The sequence below is a fragment of the Panthera pardus genome, unplaced genomic scaffold (assembly GCF_024362965.1).
Source record: "Panthera pardus isolate Hobbes unplaced genomic scaffold, ASM2436296v1 HiC_scaffold_11, whole genome shotgun sequence".
Taxonomy (NCBI): domain Eukaryota; kingdom Metazoa; phylum Chordata; class Mammalia; order Carnivora; family Felidae; genus Panthera; species Panthera pardus.
The window spans coordinates 9,070,449-9,083,236 of record NW_026526666.1 but is presented as its reverse complement, the minus strand read 5'-3'; the positions used below and the strand labels follow the sequence as shown (position 1 = coordinate 9,083,236).

Below are 12,788 nucleotides of genomic sequence, written 5' to 3'. Positions count from 1 at the left end.
TTTGAAGAGAGTGGTGAGCTCAGAGAGAGAGCATGGAAGCTCCCCACCCTTTCCCCATGCCTGTCCCTATGCATCTCTTTTACCTGACTATTTCTGACTTACATTCTTTTATAATAAACTAGTAACATGGCAAGTGAATTGTTTCTCAGTGTTCAGTGAGCTGCTCCAGCAAATTAATTGAACCTAAGGAACCTCAGATTTATAGGCAGTTTGTCAGAGGTATAGGTAACAATCTGAGCTTGTTACTGGTGTCCCGAAAACTAAGGAGTGAGTCATGGGAATTTTTTATTTATAGCCAGTTGGACAGAAGTGTAGGTAACAACTTGGGCTTGCAACTGGTTAAGTAGGGCTGGGGGAACAGCAGTTTTGTAGGACCGAACCCTTAACTTGTAGAATCTCAAGTAGGACTGGGGGAACAGCAGTTTTTGTAGGACCGAACCCTTAGAATCTGAGGCTATCTCCAGGTAGGTAGTGTCAGATTGAATTGAATTGTGGTACACTCAACTGGTGTCCCAAGAATTGCTTGTTGGTCCCAAGAATTGAACCGCTGCCCCTCCACATTGGAATTGGTATTAGGACCCATTTAGGTAATGTGGACATTTTAACAATATTCTTCTAATCTATGAGCATGGAATATCTTTCCATTTATTTGTGTCTTCAATTTCTTAATGTATTATAGTTTTCAGTGCACAGGTCTTTAATTTCCTTGGTTAAATTTAATCCTAGGTATTTTATTCTTTTTGATGCAACTGTAAATAGGGTTGTTTTCTTAATTTCTCCTTCAGATAGTTCATTATCAGTGTACACAAATGCAGCTGATTTTTGTGTATATTGATTTTATATCCTACACACTTCACTGGTTTTTTCTAACAGTTTTTTGGTGGGGTCTTTAGAGTTTTCTGTATATATCATGTTAAGAGTTTCTTTTTCCTTTCTAATTTGGATACCTTTTTTGATACCTTTAATTTATTTATTTTCTTGCCTCATTGCTCTGACTAGTTCTTCTAATACTATGCTGAATAAAAATGGCAAGAGGGGGTATTCTTGTCTCGTTCTGATCTTAGAGGAAAAGCTTTTGGCTTTTTACTGTTGAATATGATGCAAGCTGTGTACTTGTCATATATGGCCATTATTATGTTGAGGTACATTCTCTTTATACCCAACTTTGTTGAGAGTTTTTATCACAAATGGATATTGAATTTTATTAAATGCTTTTTCTGCATCTATTGAGATGATCAGAGGTCGTCTTATTCATGTAATGAAAGGCTAGTCAGAAAATTACCTGTTTACTGTTTTGAGGGTAAGACAGCTAGAGTATATGTGGGATAATTAGTAAATGAAAAGCCCTACTCTCTTTTCTCATATTTTTTCTTCTGCAAATCTAGATCTGTTTACTGAAGGGTTATTGATAGCTACTTGGGTAGAAACTTGTTAAGGAACTATCCTTTTTACTTTAAAGGGAAGCAGTTACTAAATCATCTTTGCTAATAGTGCAGTCAACCCATTTTTTTTCCATATAGTCATTTATGAGGGATGTGATATATATATTAAAGTATTATAAGACTTTCTTCAAAAATTATAACAATAATGTTTCATAACTTTTACATATGATTTTGCTTTGAGATCAGATTGCACTTACACAGACTCTTTGCTTTCTTTCAGGAATAATGCTACAAGGCATTTATGTAATTTACTCAAAGAAACCTGTGCCAGATCTGCAGAAAAGACAAAGAAATGTAAATATTTTTCTTGTTTTATGTGATTTTCTAAGTTTGTTATTATTTAAAAAAAATTTTTTTTAATGTTTATTTTTGAGAGAGAGACAGAGTGGGGGAGGAGCAGAGAGAGAGGAAGACACAGAGTCAGAAGCAGGCTCCAGGCTCTGAGCTGTCAGCACCTAGCCCAAGCCCGACGTGGGGCCCAAACTCACAAACCGTGAGATCATGACCTGAGCTGAAGTCGGATGCTCAACCAACTGAGCCACCCAGGCGCCCCATCAACTTATTATTATTTTAATGGAGAAGGGAAGAAATTGTTTTTTCACTTTTTGGAGCCAACTTTGATTTGAACAAGTTACATGTGCCTCATACCATTTCTTTGCATAAGTAGTGATTTGATTCTCAGTTCTTTGAGCTTTCAAAGCTCAAAGTTTTTTTGAAAGATAATTTATTTCAAAAGATGTATATCTGACATTTGTAGTTCTTATTTCAGTTAAAATGTGATCTTGAGACTAAGCTTCTTTCTGTCTGGAACAACCAGCATATTAAATTTTGATGCATAACCATGTTTATAATAGAAACTACTGGTGGAAGGCTATGCTGAAGGCCTAGTACTTAAGAGTAGTGCAATATTTATTTCCTATCTAAATAGAATTCTCAAGTTTCTTCTAAAGAAACATGCTTTTAAAATATTCAAATAAGGTTGTGGTATATATATGAAAGTACACCTTTTCATTGTATGCATATTTTGATTTTACTTGTAGGAATTTTTTTCATTTCGATGAAAAACAAATTTTATTTTCAAAAATAATACTTTTATCTTTGTCATTATTTTCACACTAGCTCTACTTTGTTTCTGCCAAGAATCTATTAGGATATTCTGTCTATCTGCTTTTTCAGGATAGCTAAAATTTTAGTGTCACACAGCTTATTGCTTAAGAGCCTGGGCTTAAGAGTTAGGTTGCTGTCTACTTGACCTGGGATAAGTTATATAATCTCTGATCCACTGTTTATTGGTTAATAAAGTGCCTCTTAGTGTTGTTTTGAGAATTAAATTTGTTAATAAATATAAATTGCTTATAACAGTGCAAAGTGCTCCTCCCCTCCTCCTCCCTCTTCTTTTTTCTTTTTCTTTTTTTCCTCCTCCTCCTCTTCCTTTTCCTTCCCCCTCTCCTCTTCCTTGTCTGTCTTTCTTTTTTTCTTTCTTTCTTTCTCTTTCTTTCTTTCTCTTTCTTTCTTTCTTTCTTTCTTTCTTTCTTTCTTTCTTTCTTTCTTTCTTTCTTTCTTTCTTTCTTTCCAGTATGCACTATTGCTAGTGTTTTTAATTCTTTGTCCCTACACATAGTACTTTGCTTTTAGAACTAATATATATAGTTCTAGAATGTAGTGTACCCTACCAGCTCCTCCACTGCATCCTGTTTATTCAACTTTCAATATTAGCTTTCCCATCTATATATAAAAAATGGTGAAAAGTATACACTGATGGGTGTAGAGGGATGGTGTGTTGACTGCTTTGTAGAAAGTAACCTGGGCCATAGAGACAAGGCTGCTAGGTTTTTTTTTTTTTTTTTTTTTTTCTCTGTTTAGTTTTATGTTCTCTAAGTCAGAGATAGATGGTGGGAGAGGTTTGCTGAATCTTTAAAAAGATTTTTAGGTGATTTCTTAAATGAACCGATGAGTGTATCTTGATATGATGTGTAGATCGTTTTTTCCTATACAAAGTCTTTACACTTATTAATGTAAACTCCATCTAGATTCTTCCTGAAGTCTTTCCTTTTGCTGTTGGATTTTTCTGTCTCATTTATTCATTCACCAGCTTTTTAAGTGTCTACTTTGGGTCATGAAATATTCTGAATGCTGAGGAAAACAGCAATGAACAGTTTCTGCTTTTAAGGAGGATGCATCCTAGTGGAGGGACACAGACCATAAACAAATTATATGTTGGGTGATGGTAACTACTTAAGGAGAGAGTATTTTGGGATAGGGTGATTGGGGAAGTATTTTAGGGACCCTAGTAAGTGTGTGTGTGTGTGTGTGGGGGGGGGGGTGAGCCATGTAGTTATTTTGGGAAATAGTAAGTGCAAAGTCCCTTAGATGAAAGCCTGTTTAATCTTTTCAAGTCAGTGAGGCCACTGTGCTGTTACCTTTCATATTTCTGCCTTGTATATGTTTTTCATCTTTTTTCTTGTGTGCCATTCGGGAACATTTCTTCTAATCTCTCTTCTAGTACACTGATTCTCTTTTTAGCTAGTTCTAGTTTGTTTTTTAATTCATTAGTCGAAGTTTCAATTTTTGTTATTGCATTTTTTGGTTTTGTATATATTAGCTGGTCTTAAAAATATCCGTAGTGTCACTTTTTAGACTTTCAGGTTTGTTGCTGAAATTTTTCTTTAACATAAAGTTGATGGACAATGTTACATTAGTTTCAGGTGTGTAACATAGTGATTTAATATGCGATGTTCACCACTAGTGTTCCTTGCTGAAATTTTTAAGTTCAGCTTTTTTATCTCCATGAACATAGTAAATTAAACATTATTTTATTAAGGTTTTAATAAAGTTTATTAAAGGGGTCTATTCTGGTGTGTCGTCCTCTAGATTCTACTTCTTGTTTATCTCATTGTGTACTTCATTATCTATGATTATTTGCTTGAGACCTAGAATGGTGTCACATTTTCCTGGTTCTTTGAATGCTGAAAAGTTTTGATTATATCCTGGACATTTTGAAATTATATGTTGTGAGAATCTGGGTCCTTTTAAAATCCCCAGGACAATGTATGTTTGTTTATTTATTTTTTAGCAGTTTGTCAACTCCAGATCAGATCACAAGTTCCATCTTGCCTTTTGTGTGCTGGGTTCCAGTATCAGTTCAGTTTTCAAAGCCTTTGGTATACTGCTCTGGCTCTGTTTCTTGTATGCTCCACTCAAGATTAGGTCTGGGATGTGGGTAGTGGTTTATATTGGAGTTTAGTTTTCAAAGCCCTTGCTGTATTTGTTTTGGGTCTGTCTTGTACATGTATAGTCTCTCAATTTTCCCATGGGACTCATATCATAATTTAGGTAATCCTCTTTTGGAGCTGTCTTTAAGATTTCTCCCCCATGCTCAGCCTTGGGCCCATTTTCCCTGCCTGTTGGCTGTAAATGTGGAATTTCTTTTGGGGTTTTGTATGTCCTCGCTGCCATGGCTGCTACTATTCCACTACTAGGGCCATTTTGGGGACAGGTCTGTGAGGGGAAAAAAAAGAAAAAAATCAGGATTTCCTTTTGCTGCTCATGTTTCCTGTTACAGTTCTGCTGGGGCCTTACACTTTGGCTACTGTTAGGAGGGAAGATAGGAAAAAACCTTAACAGGAAACTCACCTTCCCATGAGTCATTTCTTTAAGATTTTACTTTTTGTCTCCAGTATATCTGCCTTTGCTTACTTTTCAGAGTCCTGAAGTAGTTGCTTTATGTATTTCATTCAGGGATTTTAGCTGTAAGTAATGGGAGAGAAAAGCTATAGTGGAATTACTTCATCTTGACTGGCACTGGAAGTTGGTTTGGTGTTTTTGAATTATAACCCTCAATCTATTCTTGGCCTGATTATGTTTTCATCATTATGTTTTTAGATCTTTGATTCCTTCAAGAATTAAAAAATCCTCCAGGTTTTTAACTGTCTGCAGTAGGAGGGTTGGTCTGAATTACTTAGCTATTACCAGAAAACAGAGTCCTTGATGCTTTCCTAAAATACAGACCAAATCATGTTACTGTCTAATTCATTAAATGGCTTTCCATATGTTTTTTGGTGGATAGCATGGTGTTTGCCACTTTCCCATATATACAGGCTCATGGAGAACTACTTGTTACTCCCTAAACAGATTATGCTTCTGAGCTTTTGAATATATTTTTTTATTGACTGATCCTCTTTCCTTCATCTCCTTAGCTCGTATTTGTCCTTCAAAACTCAGAATAAATGTTACTACTCTTGGGAAATATTCCCCAATTTTGTAGTCTGATTTAGATGCTCCTCTTCTTTGTATACCTTTACCATGTACTGTATTTATGAATTCCCTCAACAAATATTTGAGTGTCTACTACTATATGCTAGACATCTCACTGCAAGCTTAAGGACAAGGGATCATATCTTAATTCAGTATAGTCCGTTCTTTAGACAATGTCTTTCAAGATAGTAGGTGATAGGTTAATAAAAGAACAAATCTGTTCTTAGATGCACCTTTAAAAAAAAAAACCCTTTAAATGGCTGTTGCACACTGAATGATATTGAATTCTTTAGCCTGCTATTCGAAATATTGCATTAGCTTTTTTTTTTTTTTTTTTTTTTTTGTAGCCTTAAGTCCTAACCTAAAGTAGTTAGTGTTTTAGTGTTGGGAAAGACTTTAAAGCTTTTGTAGTCTACTTACATTTCCATTGATCTACTTTCCTTTATAGCATGTCTAACCAAGTGGTAGTCGTTTTTATGTTTGAATATATTCAGTGATGGAAACTCACTAACCCCAAGATTGTCATTTAAGGACAGCTCTTAATTTTTATGTTGAGCTGAAATCTTGACATAGTTTCTGTCTTCTTATTGTAGCTCTCCTTAGGGCATATGGAAAAAGTCTAAGTCATTTTTTATGTGCTATCTCTTTAGATCTTTAAAACTGGCTTCTTGTCCTTTTTTAATCTTGTCGTTAGCCTAGACATTTGAAGATTCTTAAGTGCTTTTGGCATTTTGGTTGATCTGTTGAACATCTTTGTTATAGAGTCCAGATCTGTCTGAGGTAATCTAGTTTTGTAACTTAACCTGTGTAAGGGACTATTCATTGTCTAATTGTAGGTGTCTTTAATGAACTCTAAGGTCAGCTTATTTGATAGTCACAATGCATTATAGGCTTAGTGAGTTCACTATTAATTAAAACCTTTACATTTTCTTTTTTGCTTCATTCTTTGCATGTACATTTACATTTTTGGATCCAGATAGCATTCTTTGCATTTATCCAAACTAGATTTAATCAGGCACACCTGTGTTTAAAAAAAAAAAAAAATTTTTTTTACATTTATTTTTGAGAGACAGAGACAGAGCACAAGTGGGGGAGGGGCAGAGAGAGAAGGAGACACAGAATCTGAAGCAGGCTCCAGACTGTCAGCACAGAGCCTGATGCTGGGCTCAAACCCACAAACCATGAGATCATGGCTTAAGCTGAAGTCAGACGCTCAACCGACTGAGCCACCCAGGTGCCCCCAGGCACGCCTGTGTTTTAATCATGTCCCACTACTCACTAGCTTTGGAATCCTGGAAAATAACATAATTTTCTGTCTCACAATTTCCTCATCTGTGAAATGGGGGTAATCACAGTTCCCTAGATCTATACCTAGATATTGTGTGTGTGTGTGTGTATGTGTGTGTGTATGTGTGTGTGTATGTGTGTGTGTGTGTATTTTTGATCATTATAATTCACAGTTTTGTCAGTACAACCATTTCAATCTGTACCGGTCTTTTTTTTAGCTCATGAATGCTTTATGATATCTTTGGGCACTGTCTGATTTTTGTTTGGGCAATACTTGTTTGTTGGCCTTCAGTTCTTCTTTTCTCTAATTGTTTTAATATTTTCCCCCTCATTGGGTTTGTTTCCTATATTTCCAGTTTGACTTTTGAAATATCAATTCTGTACTGTTCTGCCTCTAACCTGTAATTCTCTTGTAGTGTCATCTAATTCATTGCCCCTTTCCTCCTCATTTATTTTTCTATTTGATTTATCCCATTTCTTGCATTTCTGTTGTGGCCTGTTCTGTCTTTTTTCACTGTATCTTCCTCTTTCATTGACCATATTTTCTTGGTTCTGTTGAGAATACTGGATAGTTTTCTGAAATCTTCATCTGGGTTCTCTAGATAGACTTTGTTTTCAGAGATAGGTTATTCCTTTTAACATCTCTCATGTTGTTCCCTTTTCTTTGTTTGACAGTATTTTTTTGTAGGCCTCATGTGGGTTTTCTCACCATATATGTCATTGAAAAAAGCAAGAACTATCCAGACTAAATAAACTAGGTGATAAACTGACTTTAGTCTGGATTTACCTCCTCTGGTTTAGTGGCTGAATCCTCTTTTTATATTTACAGTTGTATGGCAGATCCCTGAGCAGTTTGTAAATTTTTCACCTTGTGTAACTCTGCCCCTTCTGGCTAGTTTTCTGATGCTCTGATAAATGTAGAAACTATGATTCTGCATAATTGTAATCAATAAACTGAAACATGCATAACACTTTGATATCTTAAAATATTAAAAAATCTTAATTTTTAATATCTTAAAGCCTTGATGCTGCTAACGTAGAAGAAACATAATCTTAGTAAATTTGGGAACTTTCCCCCTTCCCCTGGGGTTGAATCTAAATTTGGAAGTTCCCATATTGTACCACGTGGTAGAGAAGGACATTTGTTATCCATGGAGACTTTTCTCGTTTCGACTGGTATTCGGTAACTGGTCCACATAGGTTGCTGCTGAGTCCTCCCTCATTTCTGTCCTCAGGGCCCATTCAGATCTGCTGGTTCTCTGTGCTTTGTCCCACCATGCTCAGCTGCATCGGGTGTTGCAACAAGGGTAATGGAAGCTGTCTAAAGCCCTATCTGCCTAGATATACTTCACAGGCATTTCTTCTTAGGTTTTGTCATCTTTCTAGAGCCCTACTGAAGAAAAAAAGTATAGTCTCACTCTGCTCTTGGTTGGCCCACACTCGCTGGGGGTTTTGTGGTCCTCAACCCTGAGGCTTAGTCTGGTGAGTGTAGAGGGCTCCAGAACCTTTTCTTAAGTGTCTGCCAGAACCTACCAAGCTCTCTTAGCTTCCCCTTCTAAAGGCTTTTTCCCACAAATTAGTAAATATTTCTTTGACGTAGAGGATGAGAATCTTTGTTCTGACTCATATATTTAAAAAACCTAGTGTTTATGTCCTGAATCCTTCCCTTAATCCCCAATCTGGTGTTTTGAAACCCAAAGAGTTTTTCTTTGCTTTTGTTTGAATCATCTCTTCTTTTCTAAATTATTTTTTAAATGTTTATTTATTTTTGATAGAGAGAGAGTGTGAGTGGGAGAGGGGCAGAGAGAGAGAGGGAGACATAGAATCTGGAGCAGGTTCCAGGCTCTGAGCTGTCAGCACAGAGCCTGACGCGGGGCTCGAACTCATGAGCCATGAGATCATGACCTGAGCCGAAGTCGGATGCTTAACCGACTGAGCCACCCAGACACCCCTGAATCATTTCTTCTTTAAGGCAGTACATGCTGAAAGATCTAGTTGCCCAAACTGGGGCAAAGCATGTGTGGGGGAGGGGGGGGAGGAGGGGTAGAGTGTGAAGGGAGAGGGAGGGAGGCTAAAGGGAAGGGAGTGAAGGTGGGGGGTAGGGAGATAGATCAATGGATAGATAAATATCAAGAAGAAAAACAGAAAATGTAGGGTTATATTTTTACAATACTGCATTACCACATTGGAACACTCAACAGCTACCAGAGTCCCTACTTTGTACTACCTATAGGGTCTTGCTTCTGACAACTGTAAAGTATATCTATACCCGTTTATGTTCTTTTTTGTAGTTTTATTTAATTTCCAGTACTTTTCTATTGGAAGAATGGCTGGATGGTATCTTGGAAGTACTAATGGTATTGGTAATGGGAAAATTGGAGATGTTGGCAGTAGAATGCAGTTCTTTGGTACAAATCATTTCTGAGGAATAGAGAAGATGTGTTACTAAGTGTGTAAGTAGTGAATATAAAACAGAATAGATGGAGTGAGAAGTATGAACTATCTTTCTGTTCAAATGCTGATATATTCTGCCTCTATTTCCTTAAATTTTCCAGCCCTTTATTTCCAGCCCTTTAATATTCAGATAAAATTGGTTCAGTTCCTGTTTCATATGCTGTAAGTCCAGAGCTTTCTCCATTATTTTTTAGGGGTTTAGCACACCTGCATTCTTCTAAAGATAGTTCATGTACCCTCTTTTTGGTTATTTGGGTTCCCATTGACAGCTGCTATTCTCTTGTTTGCAGCTGGTTACTGAGAGTCTGGGACTAATACCCTCTTTACATTTTTTTTTTAACGTTTATTTATTTTTGAGACAGAGAGAGACAGAGCATGAATGGGGGAGGGTCAGAGAGAGAGGGAGACACAGAATCTGAAACAGGCTCCAGGCTCTGAGCTGTCAGCACAGAGCCTGATGCGGGGCTCGAACTCACAGACTGTGAGATCATGACTTGAGCTGAAGTTGGACGCTTAACCAACTGAGCCACTCAGGCGCCCCTACCATCTTTAAATTTAACATGCTTTAATGTAATGCTGGTCTCATTTGGGGGGATGATAAAGGAACAGCCACGTTGTCTGTTACTGCTTTGTAATTAAGGTACTGCCTTCTACCTTCATTCCCCTCAGCATAGCTAGAGGGAATCATTGCTCAGGTAAAAAAAAAAAAAAAAAACACCCAGAAAAATAAAAAGGTTGTAGAGGATTTATAGGGGATTTCTCTCTGGAGCCACACCTATTCTTAAACCTCAAGGCATGAAGAGCAAGTTTATCTTCCTTTCTGCCTCCTCAGAAGTAGAGCAAGAGATCATGGGCTTTGGTTTTCATGTGGACTCTATGAATCATAAATATACACAGGAGAAAGTACTTAATAGAATAATTGTTAAATCCCTACTCATTTTAAAGGCTAAAACTGTAAATATATTTTACAAAGTTTGAATAAATTCATGGGTAGTAATTCGGTAAAAGAAAATTAGAACTTTTGAGGTTGAAATAAAATCATGCCTTGCTGTGCCTTGCTGTGAAACTACTATGAAGTAGCTTATTTAAAAAACTTTGTTACTGAAGTAGAGTTGACATACAACATTATGTTAGTTTCAGATGTACAACATAGTAATCAACAATTCTGTACATTTGATACTATTTTCAGAGACTCAGGATATACTAATACATTTCACTAACAGAATTTTAAATATTTTAATGGTTTCTTGAGGCATTTTGAGTATTATTGGCATTATAATCATTTTTAAATTTAATTCTGAATTATTTTATATTAATAGATGAATATGAACGGGAAGAAACTAGGCAAGTATATGTGGATCTAAATAATAACATTGAGGTAAGTTGTAGTGAAAAGTTAAATGTTTTAAACAGAGGCATTTAAAAAAAGTGTTTATTTTTGAGAGAGAGAGAGAGCGGGAGAGAGCGAGCACACACAAGCAGGGAAGGGGCATAGAGAGAGAGGGAGACACAAAATCTGAACCAGACTCCAGGCTCCGAGCCTTTAGTGCAGAGCCTGATGTGTAGGACTCAAACCCATGAACCATGAGATCATGACCTGAGCTGAAGTCGGATGCTCAACTGACTGAGCCACATAGGCACTGCTAAATAGAGACATTTCTAAGCAAAATTGAGTGATAGCTACAAAGATATATGTAACTCTTCTTGATAAAAGGATTATTATTTGTTGACATAGGATTATATCCAATAAGATTAAGATTCTGTACTAGGTGTGTTAATGTTTTGTTATTCAGTGGCTTTTGAATTTATGTGTTAGTGACACCATTTAACTTAATTTATCAAAAATGTATTAACTCTGTGTCAGAGACTATCACATTATGTTACATAACCATTAATTTGAAAAAAAATACAAAGTATTACTAATGTGTCTGGTTCCTCCTTACCTTTCTTATCCCTCTTGTTTTCCACTTTGCTTTTTCAGCTATAGTCATTCTCTTCTATGTTTCTCAAACTTGTAACTTCTTTATGATCTCGGTTCTTTGACTTTGTCTAGAACTTTTGTGTCCAAGATTTTATGAGAACTCTTAAGCTTCATTCTCCTTTTTAATTATCCCCCTTACTACTTTATCTAAAATACCTTTCCTTTCAGTTTTTCTCTATCTCCTCACCGTGTTTAACTTTGCTGAAAGCCACATGACATTTATTTGATATAGATGTATATGTAAGTATTTTCCATTACCCTGGAATATAAATTGGTTCCCTATCAGAACCTTGTCCTATATCCTAAGTGCCTGAAACAGTGGCTGGCACATGGTAGATACTCAGTAACTATTTATTAAACAAATAAATGAATTCGTACAAATCCGCAAATCAGGATTTGTTGAATGCTGAATGAACTTAACACTGCTAGATGACGTAAGTGTTAATTTGGACTCTAATAGGAGGGAGACCTCACAGAGGTTACACTTTAGTGGGGGGAAGACAGAAATTAAGTAAGCAAAAAAATATGTAAAATTATAGACTTTGATATGGGCTATTAAGTAAATGACTAGAATACCAAAAATCATTTTGCTGCTGTTTGGTAGTATGTAACATGTCTCCAGTGCATTTAAGCATCTGGGAAGCTAATTTAGTAGGCACTTAATACATTTTTAGTAAGTTATTTAATTATTGCAAGTTATGGGAATTTCATTATTCAAAGTTGAGTGTTTTTATATCTAGTGATCATGAGACAAATTTATTAATATTTTCATAGTTTGAAGAACCTATTTAAAAAATGTTAGTATGATTCTTAAAAGTCAAATTTTATATTTCAGAAAATGATAATAGCTTTTGAGGAACTTCGTGGGCAAGCTGAGAATTCCAGATTGGAAATGCATTTTAAATGTATGGATCCTATTTAATTTTATATTACTCTACTGATGTTTATAAAAAATATAAATAAATAAAATAAATAAAATAAAAATAAATAAAAATATATAAATCTAATAAAAAATTAGATTCCTTTAATGTTTTCCTAGCTTCAGCTTGATTCCTCAGGTCTTTTAAATTTCGTACTCAGGGTTTTGTAAACCCCTCAAAATCTTGTGGAATGTGGCAGGGAATTGATATATGTTAAAAATAGTCTTTTGGCTTCAAAGCTACATTTTCCCTGAAATCAAACTTACTATGGTTTGTACTTAATTTTTTAGAAGAGTGATTTGGTCTTATTTTTACATTTCTTGGTAAAGTTTCATGATAAAATAACAAGTTGACCCTTGAACAACACAAATTTAAACTGTGCAGGTCCACTTCTGTGGATTTTTTTCAGTTAATACAACATAGTACTATAAATGTACTTTCTCTTATGAA

At 35.7% G+C, this 12,788-nt stretch overlaps 1 protein-coding gene across 3 annotated transcripts in view; it reads left to right on the top strand.

The window, feature by feature from the left end:
• Positions 1 to 12,788, top strand: part of SYCP1 (synaptonemal complex protein 1) — a 124,823-nt gene that overhangs the window by 14,365 nt on the left and 97,670 nt on the right. For all 3 annotated transcript variants that reach the window (XM_019457936.2, XM_053890884.1, XM_053890882.1), the window contains 3 exons: positions 1,663 to 1,736; positions 10,757 to 10,815; positions 12,254 to 12,323. In XM_019457936.2, the coding sequence (XP_019313481.2) occupies positions 1,663 to 1,736; positions 10,757 to 10,815; positions 12,254 to 12,323 (203 nt within the window). The remainder of the gene's footprint in view (positions 1 to 1,662; positions 1,737 to 10,756; positions 10,816 to 12,253; positions 12,324 to 12,788) is intronic.